This window comes from Paroedura picta, chromosome 1, assembly GCF_049243985.1.
Source record: "Paroedura picta isolate Pp20150507F chromosome 1, Ppicta_v3.0, whole genome shotgun sequence".
In the NCBI taxonomy this organism is placed as follows: domain Eukaryota; kingdom Metazoa; phylum Chordata; class Lepidosauria; order Squamata; family Gekkonidae; genus Paroedura; species Paroedura picta.
In genome coordinates this window covers 94160900-94185422 of record NC_135369.1, presented here as the reverse complement: position 1 = coordinate 94185422, position 24523 = coordinate 94160900, and the positions used below count along the sequence as shown (strand labels likewise).

Sequence of the window (24523 nt, the reverse complement as noted above, 5' to 3'; positions counted from 1 at the left end):
CTTGAAGGGTAATACCCATGACTGTGAGGTTCTTGAGAATCCCAGGCTTGACATTCAATTCCAGTTTCTGTTTGGGAGATTTTTCCTTGATAGTTTTCTCCACTGCAGTGCATACATGTCTCTGTGAACAGAAGCATCTTTGAGTCATACAATTAGTTCTGTTCAGCTTATTATTTGTGCTACAAGCTCTAAGTGGAAAGGATCTTCATCCCTCATGCTGCTCATTAATGATATACTATACTAAGAATCAGTTATTAGTATTATATTGGTGCTACAACTTCTGGAAAACATATCATTCAGTTCATATCGGTACTGCATCAATGAATATATCCAAGCTAAATCAAAGGAAATGTACACATTAATCCATTCCTATTTTCCTCTTGCATTTTAGAAGTAGGAACCTCTACAGGTACGACTTTTGGGACAGAAATGGTCATGGACATTATGTCTGTGGTCCTCCCCCAGGGAGTGTGCCACTTTAAGTGGTGGCTGCAGCAGCGGCAGTGAGAATGGTGGTGAGAATGGCTGTGGTGGCAGGTTCAATGGCCATGGCAGTGGCAATGGGAATGGTGGTGGTGACGGAAATGGCGGTGGATGCCCATAGTTGATACAGGGGCAGGGGTTGGGGGTGCAGCCAGCCCAGGAAGACTGCTGGTGGAAGAAGAGTCCTCGACATGAAGCATGGTGGCAGGAACAGTGCATAGTGCAAGGAAACAGGGTGCCTAGCACAGCACAGCTGAGGCAAGGAGGAGTAAGGGCAGATGCAGTCTGCATTGCCTCTGCACCTGCTGGACCTTGGCACCTGCCCCAGCCTGACTTGGCTGGCAGTGAGCTAGCAGCTCCCCCAATCCCCTCCTGGACATTCTGGGGCAGCAGGAGGGAGGGAGGGCCAAATCAGCCTGAAGACTGGGTGGAGTTGTGGCCCCAGCCAGGCCAGCCCAGGCCAGCAGTCACCTCTTGGGCTTCCACTGAGCAGGAGACCCAGGATGGGGAGCAGGACATCCCTCCTAAGTGTGCTGGTGGTAGCAGTGGTACAGGCATCAAGTTGTGATAGCTTATGTATTCCTCTAGAATCTGAAACAATCTGATTCTCACACATTTTTTTAAAGGTGCATTATGCATCCAGGGACTTAAGTACAAATATGTTGTTATGAGTAACTATTCAAAACATTTTGTATTATGTAACTGTTTTACCTTCATACTTTTTAAAACTATGTATTTTGTTTAATTGAGTTTTTTTATGTGTATAGTTTATTACAGCAGTGGTCCTTCAGTCACTGATTCATCTCTCTGGTCAGCCAGCCCCTACCCACCCACCCCCCACCCACACACCAGCAGGTTCTAATGTGGGACAAAATAGAATTCCAAGGTAGAATTATGATACAGTACTAGAAGCTAAGGAGTGTAGTGTACACCCACCAGAATTTTTCAAGCATTAGATTTAAATCATTTAGGCAGCAGAATTGGTAGCTAGTGAGAAACATTTTGATTTCTTGCTTTATTACTATTGTTTTCATTTCTCAGTACGCATTACTGCCAATATTCTGAAAGAATTCAAACACCTGCAAAAACCAAAATTCAATGCTGATCTAAGGTCATGCTCAACAAATAATTATATTATTAATTATAAAAGCAGCAAAATTGAGCAGTTTTTGCATATTTATATGATTTCCTAGGTATGCTGAAGGATATGACACTGTGAGTTAAACTAAAAGAAAAAGAAAAACCGTTCTAAAATGGCCTGATGACAACTGAGCATGTCCTATGCATCATGAAATGTTCAGAGTCATAAAAGATGGCAGGGTGGGAGAGGAGACTCTTGAGAACTTTTACAGTCCTGGAGGGCAGAATTAGGTGTGCAGCACTGCAAATGGAGAGTGAAAACAGAAATCAAGTTGATTTAACAGTGTATATAGCTCATACTCAATATCTGAACCGACATCTCAGGATAATATTGTCATGCAACCCCTAAAGACTAGCATTACATTTAATATCTGTTGTGAAGTAATGCATTTCTGCTGTGAGATTTGAAATGAGCATTTTAATCATTTTTTCACTCTTCTCTAAGCAGGAGAAGGTGGCATTGGGTGATAGCTGTCCAGGTTCACATCAACTCATGACTATTAACTATTAGCAAATGAAAATTGATTTAATGGGGGTGGGGCAATATGGCGGAGCATGAAGGAACCTCTAAAGCCATGTATGGGCTGTTTCAAGTCATCAAATGGCAGGAGAGGGGGATTTGTGCTGAAATCCCCCATACCTATTCCAATAGCCCTTGGGGGGGGCATTGGAATTAAAAAAACAAAACAATCTGTGAGCCTTATAACTTTGGATCCTTTGGTTCCATGGTGTCTGAGCTAAGGCAATGCCTACCCACTATTCTCCAGTCCTTTCTTCTCCTCTTTTCTTTTGAAAATTGCCTTTGCCCTGCTGATTCCCAGAATTTAACATCACAGAGCTGGGGGGGGGGAGAGTGACTAAGCAACTCTCTTCTTGGATTCTATTTTGGTTTCACTCCTCCCCCCTTGCTCAGAGCCATTTGATACTGCTTGTTCCAGCATTATCCCCCCCCCCCTTTCGAGACTTGTATATAATTGGCAACTATAAGCAAGCAAATGATCACAAGCGCTTTAAAGATATCTGTTTTGAAATCTTACTTCGATGCCACCACTTGTTTTTATTTTCTAAGATTCCTGGTAAGATACTTAAAGACTGTGAGACGTCCCTATCCAACTCTCAGAAGAGGAGTTTATACCTAGAGAGTCAGGAACTATTCGGTCTGATCATGTGACTCCTTCAGAAGACCCGGATGTACCAGTGAGTATTCTGTTTGGGACGGTGAGTTTCTAGCAGCCTGGAGCATTCCACTTGCAGAAGCCTTCAAACATCTATCCTATTCACTTTTTCTCACTTTATTATTTTATTTTTAATTTTGGATATGTGCCTCTCTAGCTCTGTGGATTACAAAGCTGAGTAACTGAGCACATCTAAGTCAGGAGATGGGTGTCAAAATCCTACCAGTAATTACCCAGCCCACACTTCCTGGAAAAGTTCAACTGACCTGAAGCAGCTGATGAAGACACTCACCCTTTATTAAAGATCCCAGCTGGGAACAATGTAATTTTATATGGTTCACCATTAGAGTGTTTGATGCTAAGTGTTTAAAAATTAATAACAGATTTATGCTTCTTTCCCCCTATTTTGTGCTTTTATAGATATTGTCAGATACTATAGGCTCTGATTATATGGTCTGATTTATGCTGTTTCTGTTGAAATTAATAGTAATAATTGCTTATACTCTGATTAATGTCAGTTAAATTGAGACACTTTTCGAAAACATCAAAAACTAAAACATTAACCCAAACTATTTCCCATTTGAGGGGGAAAAAAGACATGGCCTATGCCAAAGAAATCCCAAAAAGAAAGGCGAGGAAGAAGGAGAAGACACTACACAAATATTGCATAGCTTAGACAAACACAACAAAGAAATTAGATCCTTAATAGAGGGGCTGCATAAGGAAATTGTGGCAGTTTGGAAAGCAGTGACTGCTGCTAAAAAAGACTTGTCTAATAGAATTGATGACCTGAAAAAATCTGTGGATTCTAATACAAAGCGAATTGATGAGGACCACACAAAAGTGCAAAAAGTGGAAATTGACATGACTGAACTAAAGGACTGGAAATCAGTGGCTGAAGAAAAATGTGAAGCCTAGGGAATTCATTCATGGGCTAGGAATTTAAGTATCAAAGGTGCATTAGAGAAATTTGGCAAGCAAGATCTCTGTCAGGAGATAACCACCACTTTGGAGAAGTACCTTCCAAATGAAGAGATTCAAATGTATAAGGTATGCAGAGCTTTCTCTAGAGCTGCTATATACAAGAAACAGCCAAGAGGTTTGGTGATAAGCTTTGATAGTAAGCTCGTGAGAGACTCTATGCTGGAGAAGAACTTCTCTGTCCCTCTCTATAAATCTGGACAAGAAGTTAAGATATCTCAAGATATTCCTGTGGAAACTCTTCATAAAAGAGCACAGTTCTGCAACGAATTCATATACAGTAGGAAATCAGGTATTTTTAGAAGATTCCTTTTGCTCTTGAAGTTATTTGATGTACTAGAAGATGGATCATCAAGACACTTCAGCAAGTGCAGGAGTTGGCTGATCAGCTATCTTCAGGGATGCCAAGTCAGATTCCAACCCCACCCTTACTTCATCTCAACAACCTGGATCATCAGCATCAGGGTAAAATATGGAGAAGCTAAAATTATTTTTGGTTAATGTGAATGGGCTAAATGCACCAGCTAAAAGAAGGAAATTCTTTAATCAATTTTAGAAACTATAGGCTGATGTAATTTGCTTACAAGAAATTCATATTAAGTGAAACCATTTAAAAATTAACAATTTGAAAAGCTTGGTAAATTTTTTACTGCTTCTGCCTTGAAAAGGGGGGGGGGGTAGCAATATATATTGTGAACCGGCAAGCTTCTCTTCCCCCACCTCCCGAAGCAAGAAGCTTGCCGGGCCGCAAGCTAATCGGCCGCTTCGGCAAGACTGCAAGACTTCATAGTCCCATTATACACTGATTGGTCAGACTACACCTGGAATACTGTGTGCAGTGCTGGAGGCCTCATTTCAAAGAGAACAGAATGGAGCAGATGAAGAACAGACTGGAAAAGATGGTTGTTCACTCTGGAAAAGAGGAGGTTGAGTGGGGATATCATTGTTCCTTTTAAAAGAGAGCAGTGAGGTGCTCCTGTTGGCAGCAGATGATAGGATTCACAATAATGGGTTTAAGTGACAGGCAGAAAGTTACTACCTGTATATTGGGGGGGGGGATTTACAGCGGGGGTAGTTAAGCAGTTGAGTTGATGACCTAGAGAGATGGTGAGCTCCCCCTCACTGGTAGTCTTCGAACAACAGCCAGATAAATACTTGTCAGGAATGTTTAGATCCCGCATTAAGCAGGGGGTCAGCCTGCATGGCTCTTTCCAACTCTATGATTCTACAGTACTTACTTGGAGATCTGCCGTCACAGAAAATGCCCTGCCTGTAGTTGCTACCAACCCCACAGAGAGCAGCACTTGATAGTTAGATCTTCAATGATGAGCTGGCTAGTACAGGAAGATATGGCCCCCAACCTTAAGTAATTTGTTTGTTTCATTTATACCCCACTTTTCTTAACAATGGGGACCAAAAGCAGCTTATATCTTTCTACTCTACTCCATTTTATCTTCACAACAACAACAACAACAATCTTGTGAGGCCAGTTGGGCTGAATGATTGGCCCAGGGTCACCCAGCAAGTTTCCATAGCATGAGTAGGGATTAGAACCTAGGGCCTTAAAGGTAAGAACCAGCACTTTTAATTGTTCCTGAAAATAAATGGGTAGCTAGTGGAGATCTTTCACTGTAACTGTTCCCTGATAATTGTCTGGTATTATGTTTGGACCAACTGAAATGCATTACAATAGTCTAATGTGGACGTCATTAGAGCATGGATCTTCATGGCCAGACCATGCTTTCAAGGAACAGACATAGCTGGTGAACTTGCTAGAGCTGGTAGAAGGTGCTACACACCATGTAGTATGAGCCTCCAACTGTACACCAGGATCTAGTAGCATCCCAAGCCCTGCTCCTGCTCAGAAAAAGGCTGGCCTCGCAGTCTCCAAGCAGCTTCTCATTGACAAGCAGCATGTCTGGATTGAGCTGAGTTTGATGTCATGTTGAAGAGCTGGAACTGGAACTTTTTACTACCCAAAGAAGACACGGCTTACAATCAATGCCATGTTATTATGAATCATGAAGCATCATGATGAAAATGTATCCCTTTTTAAACAAAAAATATAACTAGATAGGTAGTTAAATAGCCATGCAAAAGTAAAATCCTGGGGAGTGCAACCTCAGGCATACCTTCACATTCTGGGATGTTACAATAATCATATCTGGTCCCACGGTCTGTTGTGTAGCACCAGGGACCTTTCTCGTCATTATCAGGATTTCTGCAGTAGTTTGCTTCTAATCCAGCATCAGGATGAGTAGCAGGTGAATAACTGAAAAGGGTAGTGGAGAAGGCAAAGTTAGAGTTTTATTATAGGACACACATTTCCCCCGAGGTTTCAAGTATATTGAAGTAAACGTGTATGTGGTCCATATCCAGGTGTATTTACTGTTGATTATACTCTGTTTCTAGTGTGGTGGGAAAAGTTCTAATAACTGAATCAAGCCCCTTTGCTTTTAACTGGACCTGAGTCACAGCTAACTTTACACTAAGCTATGGTGCATGGAGAAGACAGTGACTGGCTTAAGACTCAACTTTTTGGAGTTTTCTTATAGTAATTAATTCAGTACTTTGGGCCTGGTGGTAAGTTGGTGGACGGCGAAGGCTTCAGGCCATTTTTGCTTTTTCTGCTAAGTACTTTGCTTTAGCTTGCCGCTTTTGTGAATATGTTTTAGCTTTGTTTTTCATTTTTTGTTCTTTTGGGGAGATTGTGTGTGTGTGTTTTCTTGCTTTGTTCAAAAACACCACTTCACTTTCCCCCATCTCTCCTTTGTCATCCTTTGATTTCCTCTCTTTTTTGAGGAGGGGTGCTTTGTTGTTTGCTTTTCCTGGGCAGAGTCTGCGCTTACTTTCTTTATTCCATTGTCCAGCCTGTTGAATTCAGATCTCTTTGAACTCGGGACTTCCTCTCCCCCCCCCCCATTGAAACAGGAAAGTGTTCTGCTCGTGGTTAGGGTAGTTCAGAAGGGGGGGGGGAGAGCCAAGCCTCTTTCATTCTTTTCTTGAAGCGGGGGGGGGGGGGAGAAGAGCCAGGTAGGGAGCCTCTTTCTTTTCTTGGAGGGGTGGGGGAGAGGATCGAAAAAGACAGAGGAGGGAGGAAAAATCCAGGACCGACAGAAGTTGAGAGAAATTAGGGGCTTCTCCTTTAAGGCAAGCTTGTCACATGACCAGGTGTGGCCTATCAGAGGTTCTCTACCATGGAGCTTGGTTTCCCAATCCGGATTTTAAAATATATTGAGCATTAAAAGCACTCCATGATATCGTACAATAAAGGTAGGGTCACTCCGGATCAATCCTTCTTGCTGCAGAAGGAAAATTTAAATCGCCCCATATCCAAACGGAAATCGCATTCTGTGTAGAGGGCAGGGACTGAATCGATCTGGGGTTGGAATGAAAGCTCCGTGCAGTTTACACCCTGGTTTCCCCCTTTTCTTTCTTTTTTTTTTTGGGGGGGGCTGGTGTGTGTGTGTGTAGAAGGACTTTTGGCTTTGCTTCTTGCTTTCTTTGTTTTCTCTCCCCCCCCTTCACATTCCAGTGGTTTAACATACTAAAAGATTTATGTTCTGCTTTTCAGTTGAACAACTGGGTTGGGGTCTCACCCCCTCCCCCCCCTTCTCATTTCTGGAGGACAGATTGTGGGGAATTGGTGTCAGGGGTTGAGGTTCATTGAAAGTTCTGCTTGGTGCAATGTGCATGCTTCTGGTTCAAGTAGGGCCTTTGCATTGTTAAATACATGTTTGGGTAGAAGGTTTTTAATAGGGGCTGTTAGTAATAAGGGTCTACTAGGACTTGTTAAAAACAATTCTAATTAAATTTCAGCACAGGTCTTTCGTTCCTCCCTAATTAAGCCAGGGCTAGGCTATTAAAAGAGGTGAGGTCGTATGTGTAAAACGGTAGTTATAATTAGCTTATATTAACTTCAAAACATTTTTCTAGTGTCTGTTCTGAGTTTCAGTCCTTAAAGGCAGGTGTTTGTAGACAAAATTTTATTTAGGCTGTCCTGTAGTTTCATTATTCAGAAGGAAGCTCCTGAATTTGTGAAAAGGAAATTAAGTGCACTCCAATACAAAACAGTCAGGAAAAGTTCAACAAAGAACCTTAAAGGTTTTATTTTTTTTAAGTTTGCAAATTCCATCTCAGGGATAGTTTCAATTAAACCCTATTTTGGTTTTGGAAGTCACTAGTTTTAAAACAAACCCGCTAAAGCATGTTATATGAATTTAAAAATAAAAAGCTTAGTTTTTATGTGGGATGGCTGACAACAAGATTTCAAAGTCCTTTGGGTTACCTAGGTACCTAACTTATTGTGAGTGCTGCTAGATAGAAACAATTTGGCCAAAGGAAAAAATGAGCAGCAGGAAGAGAATGCAGTGGACACTGGCAGCAAGGAGAAGGAGAAGACTAGCGGGATGGAGGTGAGAGGGTTGCTGATAAAGGAAGTGAGCCACCCTGCAACCACCTCCAGTGCTGCCCTGAATGATCTCCAGTACGGAAGAGAAGCCAAGTAATTCTGGTGGAGATGTTTGGTGAGGCTGGCACTAGGATCCGGGGTGGGGGGTGAAAGACAAAGCAGGGAAGGGAGTCACTCATCTAATTGGTGAGATGATCACTCTAGGTCACCATCCCTTCTCCATGGTCAAAGATGTCAGCTTCTTCAGGCTACTGCAGGATACCTACCCTTGGTACAAAGTCCCTGCTCAAACTATACTGTGCAGGGACATGTTGCCTGTGTTGTACATGGCGAGAACTGGGAGAATTGTGCACTTTCTGTCGAACATCTGGACTTGCCTTCAGGTGCATCATGTGTAATGACATTCTAGGTGGGGGTGTGAAAAACAATGTTAGGCAGGGTGAGGGCTGCTGGTCCAGCTATGACCAGGCTCTGTTCCTGCTGAGAAGTTTGACAATGTGCACACAGCAGACAACAACTCTTCCATCATCAAGAAACAGTGAGGTGGATAGGCAAGGACAGCTCCATGGGCTTCATGGTGACTGATGGTGGCACAAACATCACAGCAGCAGCACAGGCATTGGGTCTCTACTGCATGGTCCCCATCTCCACCTCATAGTGAAGGATGCCTTGGGGCTGGATTCTGCAGAGAATCCCGGTTTGGATGCTGATAATCACAAGTCACTTCACTTGTGTGAAGGACATCCAACACTTGCACAAGAAGCAGGTGCTGACAGGTGTGCCAGAGCACCATCTGAAAAAGTGACAGGACCAATTTCCTGAAACTCCACATTCCCCATGCTTGAGTGTTTGGTCGAGCAGAAGAGAGCACTGCCTGTTTTGATCTCTGAGACCAGGATAGTTCAGGAGGAGATCTGGTTCATCCCTTTAAGAACCTCATGCAGTTGCTGTCATCTGACATGGCAAGTCTGGCTCTGCTTACTTCCATGATCCAAACAGCTCATAAGGACTTGGCCACCTTCTGAAGCTAGCTTCCAATCATGCATATACTGGTGAAAAGGCTGCAAGATGACCTTTGGTCTAGCCTTCAGCCTGTCACACAGCAGAAACTCTACATTTTGATGGCCATGTGTGATTCATGCATCAAGGGCAGAATTGCTAAGTAGGCCAACCAGCTTATTCTCTGAAGACACAAGCTTTCCCAGTGAGTTGAGCACATAAAGAAGGCCATGTTGGCACATACTGAGGAAGAGGGCATTAGAAGCAGCTTTGCAGCTGTTCATGCCCCACCTCCCCCACTTGGCAGTGTCCTTTCATAGCAACCATCTTGGAAATGGGGCTCATTGGGTGGGCACTGAGCCCTGTGGTAACATAAGATAGGATATATTGGTTGCAATGCTAAGAGAATACCCTGTGGAACCCTATGAGTTGCAGATCACCAATCCACTGAGCTTCTGGACCATGAAGGAAGCAGGCTGGCTGAACCTCTCTGCTGTGGCCTAGAGACTCCTTGCATGCTCTCCAATGAGCATGCAGATCAAGCATGTTTTCTCTTATGAAGGCAACATTGTCAGTTTGCATCACTCATGCCTACTCTCCTGGGTAGCTGAGCAGCAGGTCTTCCTGAAGGTCAACTTGCCATTGTTCAAATACCTGGTTCTGGACTTTGAGGGTGACTGAAGTGAGCACATACTTGTGTCTACATCCTTTCTCAGGCTACGCAGGGAAGTTAGGGTTAAACATTCTTCCCAAATTTAAAACGACACTAGAAAGAAGTAGTAGGGCATTTACCTAATTTGTCTGGCACCCCCCAATCCCTATTGCCATTCTGAATCCACCTGCACCAAAATGCCTCAACAGAAACTCAATAGCAGTGCAGCAGAGGGGGATGTTGGAGGTGATGTCCTCAGCAGCTCACTCACAGAGCCATTTGTGACCCCAAACCAAAACTGCATGCTGAAATTAATACAGCAGCACAAAAACTGGTCTTTATTTTGGTGGAGATGAAAGGGGTAGAGGAGGATAGCTGTGTATCAAACAGAAACCAGTAGAACACACAGTCAATCCCTTTGTCACTTATTGCTGCCATTGCCTTCAGACCCATGATCTCTGTCTTATCTGCAATCCTATAGACCTTTTCCTAGGACTAAGTTCCACTGAAATAGTTGGGTTTCAGTCCATTAAATATACACCTAATCCTGTCCATGTTCACTCAGAAGTCAGTTCTACAGACCTCAGAGCGAGTAATATGAGCACAGTCATGCCTAACTTCTGCCTTCCACATTCACCGCTGCAATCTGTTTGCTGGCAATATTTCACAAAGGGAGAAGTAGACATTATACAGATTTTAAAAAGTTCATACTTTGGTATGTGAGGGATTGACTCTGCCCATTTTTGGCATGGTATATCATTTTGAGTCTTAGATTCAGTGCCTCTGTAATTCTGTCCATTTCCAGTCTGGCATTCAAGAAGATAAACTGAAAGAAAATAATGATTACCATCACCATTACTGTAGCATACCACTACCACCAAGACAAAATAACTAATATATGTAATACATGCACATATCCCAATCCAAAGCCTTGACTGTGCTTGAATGCCCTAGCACATGGGCTATTCCCCATTAACTTCAATAAAGGGGGCAGCTCAGTGTGTCAATAAATCATTAAGACATGAATCTACTCTGTCTCTTATGAAGGGGCAGCAAAACCTGTACATGTGAGGAAGTTCCATGTTCTTCAGTTAGGGATTCTGAATGCACAGGACATTTCTAGAGCAAAGCAAGAGTGCCCCCCCCCCATTATGAAGATTACTACTTAAAATAGAGTGCATATTTTAGAAAAGCTATTTCATGATTTCTGAAGACATGTAAGATCTATCTATGTACCTAGTTTTAAAATAATTGTATCCAGACAGATTCATTTGCTTGGAGACAAACAACTGTTCCACCCATCAAAAAATGATCACAGGTTTATGTTGAAAATAAGAGGATCTGTATGACCTAAAGCCATGTCAAACAGAGTCTATTGTAAAGGAACTGAGTGCAATTGAGTGAAAAACTTGACTGGATTCAATCCATCACATTATGACTGGGGTTTTTCTCCTTCCAGGATTATAGACACATGCTTCCTATGGGCATATACCCATGCCAGACAAAATGGATAACTTTTCCTCAGATTGTGTTCATTTATTTATTAATGTGGGACACATCTCTGGCGCGGCCCCCTGGGACGGAAATGGGCAAAAGAAATGGGGCCAGCAACTAGTCTCTTTTAATTATTTCTTTTCACAACTGGGAAAGTGTCTGCCATTAATTACTAACATGGACAGTTTTATTCCTCCAATGTTTTTGTGAACTACAACTGAACTCAAAAGGACTGATTAGCAGTTTTAGCAAAGAATTATCATATTGCATAATATGGCATAATTTGAATACTATGACACATTTTTCTAATTTGCCACTAATTTACCTTTTCTATATATCTGTACTCTCATGATTCTTGTTCCATTTTGTCTGAGGAAGTATGAATGCACACAAAAGCTCACACCTTGAATAAATCTTTGTTGGTCTTGCTATTGGACTCAATTTTTGTTGTGCTACTTTAGACCAACATGGCTACCTACCTGAATCTGTGAGGTAGGGTAGGCTGCGATTATCCCAATGAATTTCTTTTTGGAGGGAAAAACCCCTTGTAAGGTCAATGAAAAACTTGCTATATTCTTTTTCTTTATTGTTGGATATATACAAATCAAGTATTTCCAGAACCAATATACCGGTATAAATATTGGTTTCACAAGTTTTGGCTTCTTCAGCTAATGTGATTCAGGTGCATTCAAGTGATAAATGCTAGAGGGGAAATAATTGATACATGGGGTTTTTCCTCCAAAATATTGTTCATGTGTACTCCCCCCCCTTTTTTTGCTTCAATTAGCTTCTTAGTAGAACTAGAAGAAGAAGAAGAGTTGGTTCTTATATGCCTCTTTTCTCTATCCGAAGGAGTCTCAAAGCAGCTTAAGTCGCCTTCCCTTTCCTCTCCCCACAACAGACACCCTGTGAGGTGGGAGAGGCTGAGAGAGCCCTGATATCACTGCTCGGTCAGAACAGTTTTATCAGTGCCGTGGCGAGCCCAAGATCACCCAGCTGGCTGCATGTGGGGGAGTGCAGAATCAAACCCAGCATGCCAGATTAGAAGTCCACACTCCTAACCACTACACCAAACAAGCTCTGAAAGATATAATATCGGAGGCCATATACTTACTTTTTTTTTCAAAGAGAACTACACCTGACCTTCTGAACATCACTGTTGTTTTGCTATTGTCAGCTAATGTAATACATCGTTGGTCTTTGGTGGTAAACAAAAAAGATCTGTTAAAATGGTGAGATGAAAAACAGCTATTCATTTTCTTTTAATTGTTGCCATAAAGTAAATTATGTCATCCATTTTTTATAATACATCAGTGGGACCTAGGAGAATTCATGGAGGATGGAAAATCCCATTCTTCCCTGCTAGTCCCTACTTTACCCATCCTTTGGTTCTCCTTATCAACCACTTTCACTCTTTCCTGGTCCATTTGTCCCAGCTCTCCCCATCTATGTGCCTATTTGCCCATTCTTCCCTCCCCTGCTTCCCTGTTCACTTTTATCTCAAATTCCACAGCAGTTGAACAAGGAGATGAGAAGCAGGCATGTGAGGGAAACAAATCAGAGCCGGCTCTAGCTTCCATTTAGAATTATAGAATCATAGAACTGTAAGGGGTCATACAGGCCATCTAGTCAAGCCCCCTGCTCAATGCAGGATCAGCCTAAAGCATCCAGGATAAATATCTGTCCAGCTGCTGCTTGAAGACTGCCAGTGAGGGGGAGCTCACAACACCCATAAGAAGTCATTTCCACTGCTGAACAGCACTGACTGTGAACTTTTTCTCTCTAATATTTAGTTGATTTTTTGCCTGTTCTCAACATGTTCAACATTGGTGTTATAATTTGGAGGGGTGTTGTTCTCTCAATTTCTTAAAATCAGATTTTTCTACAAATCTGTATCCTACCCTCGAATGGCCTCCCTGTAGATTTTCTGATCTCCATGGCATCCACTGTGGCTATTAAATTTAAGGATTGAATGCACTCCTGGGAGCACATTTAGACTGTATGCAAAGGCAGGACTTGCTGTTATTATGAAACATAATACATAGAATTAATACTAAGAAAATGAAAGTGTGCGTGTTTGTGGGAAATCCCAGGGAGTTGTGTTAGTTGTCAGAGCATAGTAAATCCAGAGCTGGGTTAACATGACTTGTTTATTTCTCTTGAAAACCTTTCTTTCCATCTAAATTTAGCTCCTTTTCTGACGAATTATTGGCAGTTACACAACACATTATACCAAGTATATTAAGAGTATTACTGAGACTGCCCTTGGACAGTCTCTGGTTGCTGGTGGGTTTTAGATCCCCCTCCATATGATGTCACCTGCATCCTGATGATGTCCAGGGGCTGGATCACATTTTGCCCAGATTTGCCTCAGGATGAGAGAAATTGCAAAAAGTGGATTTGCCACTTTTTATCTCGCATCTCACTGGTGAGCAACCAGGGGCAAGCCCATATTGAGGGGGAAAGGCATGATAGTCTCTGCAGCGTTTCCCACTGTTGCACCTGCCCTCCCCACTCCATTTCCTGCCCTGAGTAATATATATATTTTAAAGAATGGCGCAGTCCACATTGCAGTGCAACCACAAAGCTACATTGTCAAAGGTAAAATAAAATCTTCTGCAAAGTGTCCATGGATCTCTTTGGGATCAGGCAGGCAAAACACAGGCCTGTTTGAGTTTTCTGGAGGTGGGAAATGAGCTGGCAGGTGATCGAGCAGTCTTCTCCTGATCATACAGGGATTTAAGTGCTTTGTTTTTAAGCCAATCATTTACACAAAATGACACTTCGGGCTTCAGTTACCATGTTCAGCATCTCAGAAATCCACCCAGACATAAATAAAGTCCAAAAAACATGAATCCCAAAAAGAAAGGGGGGGGCTGTATTTATAGCAATGCGGAAATGTTGATTTTTATTTAAAATGCATTTGTGTTGCAGCATTATCGCATAGCAATGCAGAAGTGCCTTTTTAAAATTAATTTTTGGGGCTCGGGGGGAAGTAAGTTTCAGTCTACAAGAGAACTGCTGTGCTGTGATTGACAAGTCAAGGAATGGGGGGGGGGGGAGAGAGAGAGAGAAGTTCAGCTGTTTTCCCTTGCAGCCTCTTTGGGAGGCAAAAAGCCGTAATGGGGCAGAGGGAAAATGCAGGAGGGGTCTCCTGTGAAGAGTGCTGCAAATACCAGGTATACCATCCCACATTTGCAAGTGCATTTTACCCCTCTGTGCGGAAATGGCCTGAAAGTATATTATATTACCCTATGCACATTCTAACGTAGCCTAAATAGTACTTGAATTTCAGTCATCAGGATAAACAGTGATGGAAAGCTGCTAGTCTTATTATCTGTTTCTGGGCTTTCCAAGGATATCTGGCTGGAAACAGGATGGGGTGGGTACATAATCTCCCCATAGGTTGTTAGTTTTGTAGCATGAACTAAACTTAAATGATAAATACTGAAGCGTTTTTTCTCCCCATGCTCTCTCTGCACTTAAACTCATACTTGGCCTTCATAGTTAAACATCAGCAGATACCACAGCTATAGAAGCATAAAAATAGTTCCTATATTAATAGGAATGGTGCAGGTATTTAAAACCGCAACTCTTTTCACTCCCACTGTAAAGTCATCATCATACCCAGTCCTGTCCAAATGGCAGGAAGATGAAGGTAACACAACACAATTCATTCAAGGGCAATGAATCATTTCATATTTGTGGTTTAACAGTGAGATCTTACAACAAAGTGAATATTATGCAAAACCCAGGATCACTCCAGTCATCTCATGTTCCTTGTGGAGTAGAGGTGTTCAAGCTGTTTATTTTTCTTATTACAGCATCTTATACACTGAGCACATAAAATCATGTGAGATTCTCATCCAGTATTAAAGCCTTCAGGCATCGTTTGCAGGATGTAACCAAGGGACACTAACCTGCAAAGAAAGTTTTCTTCATTTTCACATTTTCCAGCACATTCTTCACTACTGAGAGTACTGTAGAACTGTTTTTTCTGACCAAGTATCCAAGCACCATCAGTCCTCACATAGTTATCCAGTATATCTCCTCGAACTAAAAGAAAATTAGGAAAAATGAGACATTTAAAAAAATGATAACATCCTTTTCTGCATTTGAAGCAACTATTCACCAGGAACAATGAACCTCTCAGTGAAGATTGCAGAGCTTGGAACTAGTCCCTGCAACATACCTCAGCCTCAACTATGTCCCATATCAACGCCAGTGAAATCCTTGCAGGATCCTGTGAGTAAGAGCTCATTCATCTTCACATTCTCTAATGTGAACTCGTATTAAAAATGGAAACCATCAAAAACTTGTGGGGGAGCAATCTACCCTCCCTGGACGTTATGTAAATCACTTAAAAGGTGCAGTACAAAAGTTTCAAAGGGAAATGACAGTGAGAAGTAGTTGAATTGGAATTCATATGTTGACTAGTCATTAAATTAGGTTTTGACTCAACAGGAGAATCAGCTCTCCACAAAGAAAATTGTCCTTTGTTAGAGCTTCATGTACTTTATTCAGATTTATCTCACTTTGCTGATTCATCAGCAGCTGGAAGTAGTACACACCTACATAGAATGGATTGTTTACTAAGCCTTTTGACTAGATCTTTATCTGTGCTCTGGATCTTCATCTGATGTAACACATCTGTGTCCTGTGAAAGTGAACCTTCTGGTCTCTTTGTAAACTGCCTCTCCCAGTAAGTCTGCTGTCTGTAGCTTAGGGGGAAATACATAGCTGCTAACTGGATATAGCACTTCATGCTTCTGACAAAGAAGGCTCGGGCTTATGGAAGTTATGCCACAATAAAGCAGAAGTGGTTTAAGGTTTCGTGGGGCCCAAAGCACCAGAGCCAATTTAAGGATTTGTGGGGCCCTAATAGAATACAATTGCAGCAGGAGCAGCCGGACTGGGGCAGAGCCCCCCCCCCCACATTGGAAAGGGGTGATACTCCAAGTTTTCATAAAGATAGAAAAGGGGGGAGAAGGCTACAGCCTGATTCATAAGGGGAAGGCACTGCACGGGGCCCCTGGAAGTGCGGGGCCTGTAGCAAGTGCTATTTGTGTTGCAATAAACCAACCCTGGTCTAAAGTACTGATGGTGGTGAAAAGTGCCATCAAGTCATAGCTGACATGGTGGTCCTGTAGGATTTTCAAGACAAGAGAGGTATAAACATGGTATGTCATTGCCTGCCTCCATGTCATGATCCTGGTATTCCTTGGATATTTCCCAGTGAAATACTAACAAGGACTGACTCCACTTAGCTTCTGAGATCTCATGAAATCAAGCTAGCCTGGGCCATCCATGTCAGAGTTCAGGCTACCATTTGAATAATCTTTGACTGCCTATTAAACATTATGCAAAACTGAAACATAAATAAGTAGAGGACATTGGTTTGCAGTGGTAGCTATATATTGACCTTAGCTAATACTGACAACTTAGCTAATACTAACACCAGCCTTAGCTAATACTGACAACTACATTAGTTCATAGATTTCAATTATCCAACAGTATTATGATTTCAGTAGTAAACTGACCTACTCTAAAAATAGACTAAAATTGCCTTCTGCACACTAAAACAGTGGTCCCCAACCTTTTTATCACCGGGGACCACTCAACGCCTTTTACTGAGGCTCAGTGGGGGGGGGTAGTTTACTCCTCTACTCTCAACCACTGCCCTAGCACTCTCTGATCGCTATGGTAATGTTTAAACATCCCTTCAAAATAAGATACAGACACGCCGCAACAATGAAGTGTTGTAAAGGACTGCGGGGGATGAAGTAAAGCGGGGGAGAAGGCGTCCTTCGGGGCCCACCTCCAATTAGTCGAAGGACCACATGTGGTCCGCAGCCCACAGGTTGGGGATCGCTACACTAAAATAGTTGTCTATTAAGCTTACTGTGGTCAGGCAAATGAGAACTGGGGAACAGAAATGAGGTTTTCAGAGTTCAGTGAGAATCTAGGCCTGTGGAAAAGTAACATACAACTCTGCTTTTAAGCAATATAAATTTTGGGTGAGGTAATGATTCCAGATATATTTTGGTTTAATGGCTCACGGCATTCTATGATTCCCCCAAATCAAAATGTTTCAGTGAAACAAAAAGGTAGGAACTTCTAAAGCAAAATGTTAGTTAAAATGATAATGCTTATTGAATGAAGAATGCTTATTTAGCCTTTTTGTAAAAGCAAATCACCAGCTGTGCTGTCCTAATTAGGGATGGACATTAACTAGTTCATAAACCAAAATTCATCATGAATTTGGCCTGGCTTGTACTTCCCTGGAACAATTCCCAAACTTTTGTCCAGTTTGAGGGTTTGAGCTGCTAATATATTTTCTATTTTCCCTTCACCTTATTAATAATTTAGTGACTAATGCGCTTGGAACACTAAGTAGGAACAGTCAGTGACCAATACACAAACTGCACTGGATGTCAGCCATAATAATGGTTGTAACAGTCTCCCAAAATCGCATGTGATTGCTCATAAACAGTTCAAACAGAATAGTAAATATTCCAACAGATGAAATTTTGACCAGTAGTAAACTAATCACAAAGGGCATTTCCCAACACTAGATCAGTGCAGTTAAAGCAGAAACCCAGACATTCTTATTTAGAAAAAAATAACTTACTCATGGTCACAGAATGGGTAAATTGAATGTATCTAGCTCATGAGTAATATACTTTCATCTTGAAAGACAGTAGTAGTAGACAGTAGTTAAAAACTACTTGGCTCAATAAAAGGTATATTTCTTGTACTTTGATGTGAAAGAGGATTTTAAAAAATAAGAAAAAAGAGAATCAAGAACCAAAAAGGTTTTTAAAAATGTAACTATATGACTCAATACATCAAAAATAAATAGTGCCTGCACACGAAAGCTCACGCCTTGAATAAATCTTTGTTGGTCTTAAAGGTGCCACTGGACTCTATTTTTGTTGTGCTACATCAGAACAACACGGCTACCCATCTGAATCTATATGACCGAATAGTGCAGTAACAACATATAAAAACTTTAAAATGTTAAATATGCAATATATTTATGTATTTATTACAATGTAATTAAAACAGGTCTAAGTAAGAACCTCACATATAGAATAAAAATATTAAATGATATCTATTAAGAACCATATGACACTGACTAAATGCCTTCCGACCTGGCGCTCTTTATCAGCGGTCAACCGTTCACAACATGTCATACACAAAAGCTCCAGGTTTAAATATTGCAGCTAAACACAAAGCATTGTGGGATTTTTATGAGAATCTAATACCATGCTGAGTACTGTAATGAACTCCTGCTTCAGATCCAGATGCTCATCAGGCATGTCATTGCATAACAAGAATGACTAAGCAGCACAGATTCAAATGGGTAGCCATGTTGGTCTGAAGAAGCACAACAAAATCAGAGTCCACTAGCAACTTTAAGCCCAACAAAGATTTATTCAAGGCGTGAGCTTTCGAGTGCAAGCACCCTTCCTCAGACTAGGTATGCTACTGGACTCTGTTTTTATTAAGCAGCACAAAGCATGCTAGAATGGAAGCAGCCATGATGACTTCAGTTGCAAGCTTCTCGTAGCCTTTTGCAGTCATGTCCTGGGAAAATGTCCTGGGAAAATGTGCTACATGTGACCCTCCCGACATACACAACACCCATTTTATCTGTAAGTGACAACTTGCATATTTTCATCCTTAGTTTGCATGTACTTGAACTATGGTTTTCTGGGATTCTGTTTCAAGTGTATGGGCACTGAAAATATGGGCATTGTCCTTTTGACCACACTATGCTCACACATATTGGGAGGATTGCATGTATTACATGTTCAAATGGAATGCCCCAAAAGGGCTCTTAACTGGTCCTTGGCATGTCTTTGTCTCCGTCAGGGTCAGTGTCAAAGTCCCCCATCTGCATTATCCTGTACCCATATGCTCCCTACCATGATGCAGGCATATTAATAATCTTACTACCAGTATCACAGGTAATGCTAAAACTCGTATTGTCTTGGCCAGAATCTTCAAATCAACTTTTAAAAGTATCAGATCAAAAGGACACCTGAAATGTAAAAACTGAAAGTAGAAAAAACAAGAGCATTCCGTTTCAAGAAGAAGAGTTGGTTCTTATATGGCACTTTTCTCTACCCAAAGGAGTCTCAAAGCGGCTTACATTCGCCTTCCCTTTCCTCTCCCCACAACAGACACCCTGTAAGGGAGGTGGGGCTGAGAGAGCCCTGATATTACTGCTCGGTCAGAACAGCTTTATTAGTGCTGTGGCAAGCCCAAGGTCACCCAGCTGCTGCATGTGGAGGAGGGTAGACAGAAAAAAGGTAGTTTTCAAGCTGGCAATCACAAAAACTTTATTCAAACAATATAGTATAGTGTAGTATTTCTTTAAAGCGGAGTCACTTATAAGATTCTCTAGAGGATGGTTAGCTTGTTGGACCTTTGATATTAGTAGACCCAACATCTTAAAATATAAGGTTGTGTGTTGAAGAATAACTTTGTTAATATCCCTGTAAAAACCAATTTAAAGAAATACTACACTATGCATATAACAGTTCATGTTGCTTGAATAAAGTTTTTGCCATCACCAGCTTGAAAACTACATTTTTTAGGTCTACACATCTTTGGCTGACTGGTCATCTCTGCCACATGTGGAAGAGGAGCAGAGAATCAAACCAGGCTCACCAGATTAGAACTCAGTGCCCCTAACTACTACACCAAGCTGGCTGTCAGGCTGGTCAAGAGATCAGCTTATCTCCAGAGAGATAAATATACTGCAGAAATCCATTTGTCTCTGCCATTTTATGAAAGCCTAGGAGATAACAGACCTAGCTATAGAAAAACATGTATAAGTATTTTGTCTTCTTTTGATGACCTCCAAAGTTGAGATTTTACTCATGTAACCCTCTATAATTTATTCCAGTTCTCCACAGATGCAACCCTTAATAGGATAAATCTGTTTTACACAGTCTTAGCACACTGCCAAACATTTTACTAAATTGTCTTACATATTTGCAGAAAAGTAATCTTCTAGTGACTAGACAACCTCAGATTAAAATTTTAATACATGGAAAATGATTTGTTACCCTGCACAAACCAATAGTGAGAAAAGAGGTGGCTGGCTATTGGAAGCACAATGAGAAGGTGGAGGTCCTGTGGCTGGGAAGGAAGTGACCAGAGGAGGGAGCATGCCTCCCCTGTCCTGATGGAGTGCAGTTACAAGATGCACAGACAGTCAAAAATTTGGGGGTGACGTTTGACATCTCCCTTACCATGAAGGCGCAGGTCACAAAAGTAGCTCAGCAGGCATTTTTCCACCTCTGCCAGATGAGGCTACTAGCATCCTACCTGGAACACCTAGCCACAGTGATCCATGCAACAGTCACCTCCAGGTTAGATTACAGGAAGTCACTATACACAGGCCTATCCTTATCCCTGACTCAGAAATTACAACTGGTCTAGAATGTGGCTAAAATTGTGGGGGGGGGGGGGAAGGGGGGGAAAGAAAGGAACTGGAATCATAAAACCCAACTGGTAACAGTTAGGACCTACAAAGGTTGAATGTCTGTATTGTTGTTAAAATTATATTAATTTTATTGTGCACAATTTTAATCAAATTCACTCATTGCAATACATGCACTAATAAGAGAACGCACCATTGCAAAATTTTGGGCAACCTTTGGAAGAGAGCTAATGATTGAAAACTAGACATCTTCTTTCATTGAGTGACTCTGATACTTTACAGATCTTACTTTGGAGCTTTTATTGGCTGTTGTACATATTTTATGTGTTAAGAACTGGTGTGTGATAAAACCTTTGAAGAAGACCCTATAAGGGCCAAAACGCATCGTTCTATTAAATTGGTTCATATAGTGCATAGCATACTGGTTTGCAATAGCCTCTGGAATTGATATATGTTTTTAATTCTTAAAGTTGTTTCTTAGAGAGACAGGGGAGACAGGGTTGCCAGATCCAGATTGGGAAACTCTTGGAGATTTGGATAAGGAGCCTAGGGAAGACAGGGATTTCTGTGGGGTACAGTGCCATAGAGACCACCCTCTAACACATCCATTTTCCGTAGCCTAGAGAAGAGTTGTAATTCCAGGGGAGGCTGGCATAACAAGTTCTCCCTTCTCAGACATATTGGCACTATAGGATTAGACTGACCCTTGGCCTCTTCAGTATAGGGAAATGCTTTACAGGGACACAATATTTGCCAAGACCAAATAGTTGCAGGTTATTTGGCAGTGATTTTTCTGGGCTCATTTATGGAAACAGACTCAAAGTACAGCAAAACTTTTCCATGACTGCAAAGGCAAAGATTTTTCAAAGGTGATAAGCAGTGATAGCTTCTTATGGATTGTAGCACACTTAGTATGCCCCCACTCATTTTGCTATATACATATATATATTTGCAGCTATAAAAAATAAGTAAAATCATCAAAGTCTAGCAAGTGTGAAAAAGGAACTCTAAAAATCAACCACCTGACAGCAAAAAGAATTATCAAGTGGGTATCTCTAAACATGCATCAACTTAGTCAAGCTGTATTTTACACACAAAAACTGCCAGATTGCCTGTCCATTTAAAAGTCAATAATTGGTTCCTGTCAAAACATGAGGGGTGTCACTTGTGACTTACGTTCGTCCCAAAATTCAATCAGTTCAGCCTATCAGATTGGACATAGATCCCCCACTTCCCAAAGTAGTAGAAGTTTTTTGTACCTCACTCAAAGTGGCTTACAATCCCCTACCCTTCCTCTCCTCACAACATACACCCTGTGAGGTAGGTGAGACTGAGAGAGTTTTGAGAGAAACCATGATTGGCCCAAGGTCACCCAGCTGCATCATGTGGAGGAGTGGGGAATCAAACTCAGTTCTCCAGATTGAAGGTCACGACTCTTAACTCCTCCACCTGCTAGGCAGCACTGACTTTCAGGTTCAGGTATACAAAGCGGTTTGAACAGGCAAAGGTATAATTGGTGCTAATGTCACAAAGATACAAATAGCTGCCAAAAGCTATACATTCACTTGGCTATTCTTAGGAGAAAAAGGAAAGGAGGGGCTTTCTTTCAGATGAACAGTTGCTACTTTTTTTCCTTCTCAGGTTTCCAACAATATTTCTTTAGCCCAAGATGACAAAGCATTTTAGAAGGAAACAGTGGACAGAGACAGGGTGGACATTACATTAAAATGTTAAAGCATGATGACCTAACTTTCAGAGACGCTATTCAAGACTCACAAGAAGCTAGTTATGATACAGATTCAAGGTGGGCAAATCTCTCTCATCATATTATTTGATGCATAATGTTTCATCATGTTTAGGGTACTATTTTATTCTGGTTTGAACTGGAAATGTTTTTAACTATTATTGTTAGCTACCATGACCCACGAGAAAAGGCAGGCTGTATGTGTTTTAATAAATAAAATAATAAAAATCAATAGGAAAACCTGGTCCCTGTTTTTTCCTTCTGGTTGTTCAGAAATCATGTAAAGGACAAGTAACTGCTATTGAGAACTTTTTTCATCAGCGAGTTTAACCCCACATAGTGATATGAAAGCCTATGCTGGAATTGGTACAACCAATTTTCCTGCAACAAAATCTTTGTAAGTTATTTGTCATAAAAGTGGCAGCTTACACAACAGGCATCTGGGTATACATAAACAAATGACATATTGCAAACAAAATGATCTCCAGCAATCACATAACAACAGCTATATTAATACTATGCTATGGATTAAATTGAACTCACACTGTTTGTGTATGTGGGTGATTCTGAACTTTTCAATGTTGACCTCTCCCATAACAAAGAAAGCTATAACCTTGAAACCTCAGCATATCATAAATCTCTTCTAATATGAAACATTTATCAACGTCTCTGCTTATAACATACGTAATACTAATCAGAGGGTAGTCAGAATCACACGGCTGTACTGTTGAAGCTAAGCAAGTCTGGCAACATACTCTTTGTGAGTGGGCAACCTTCTGCAAGTATTTTAAAAAGTGCCCTGATCTTTTGATCCGACATAAATTGGTTTGAGGACTGCAAAATTAGTTATAAAATTTCCTCCATAATCTCAGTTTCCCTTTAAAAAGTAATGTAAAAGACCTTACCTGAATAGACAAATAAAAGTAACACAAAGATATCTTTGCTGGCCCTCATTTTGGGACGGACAGGCTGTGTGCCGAAAGCTCAGTGTCTCTTTGGACAGTTTTATTGACACAAAGTTAAACAACATCAAGCAAACAAGATACCCCCAATCAGGTTAATCATTCTCTTAGTATCATGGCCCCTCCACTCTAAATGTTCAAACAGTACCTTGAATTCACAATCTTGCAAAACAGCCTTTAAATGTTTGCATTAGATGGTAGGAAAAGGTAAGAGACCCTTCCAGCCAGATACACGGCTAGATTAAATATCTTTGTGAAACACAAGAGGATTCGTGGGGCGCATCTCATACCCCCATGCTATTTCCTCTTTCCATCCCATTAGAAGACTTCATAGGGTCAGATCTTGGAAGCTAAGCAGGGTCAATACTTGGATGGGAGACTACCAAGGATTGCTCTGCAGAGCAAGGCAATGGCAAACCACCTATCCTTCATATTTGTCTCAAAAGTCCCTTGCTGGGGTTGCCATAAGCCAAGTGTGACTTGACTACAGTTTCCAGGTCCCTCTTTGTTATTGGCAAGGGATAAGGGCAGGGTTGTCAGGTTGGGAAACTCCTGGAGGTTTGGATGTGGAGCCTGGGGAGGACTTTGCACCTTACTGGGGTGCAAAGCCATATTTCCCACCCTCCAAAGCAGCCATTTTCTCCAGGGGAACTGATTTCTCTAGACTGGTGATTATCTGTAATTCCAGAGAAACCCCCAGGTCCACCAAGAAGCTGCCATATCTATGGTACATGCTTACACAGAATCCTCAATAACCTCTCCTCACCACCCACCCACCCCCTGCATTTGTCTCTTCCTCCCACACACCAACCTACCTACTTTTATCTGCCCACTAAGTCTTCAGATTCCCTTCTTACTCTCCCCTAGGTAGCCTCTCCACTTTTATTGTCTCTTGGGGACCAATTGTTTTCTGTTCTCTTTTCCTTATTCTCTCCTCCTTCTCAGCTTATTTCATGTCCTTTTTCAGGATTTGAAGGCTCACCAATATTATGTTTGATTAGCAATCTCCTCACCCCAAATTCCCA

The 24523-nt window shown here is 41.5% G+C and overlaps 1 protein-coding gene across 2 annotated transcripts in view; it reads right to left on the bottom strand.

Annotated features, from left to right (window-relative positions):
• PLG (plasminogen) overlaps nt 1-23596 on the bottom strand; it is a 52939-nt gene extending 29343 nt beyond the window's left edge. For both annotated transcript variants that reach the window (XM_077348226.1, XM_077348237.1), the window contains exons 1-6: nt 23442-23596; nt 15256-15391; nt 12450-12556; nt 10553-10667; nt 5912-6051; nt 1-121 (exon numbers count right to left, since the gene is read on the bottom strand). In XM_077348226.1, coding sequence (XP_077204341.1) covers nt 1-121; nt 5912-6051; nt 10553-10667; nt 12450-12556; nt 15256-15391; nt 23442-23490 — 668 coding nt within the window. In that variant the 5' untranslated portion in view covers nt 23491-23596. The remainder of the gene's footprint in view (nt 122-5911; nt 6052-10552; nt 10668-12449; nt 12557-15255; nt 15392-23441) is intronic.
• Between the last annotated feature and the right edge of the window lie 927 nt (nt 23597-24523).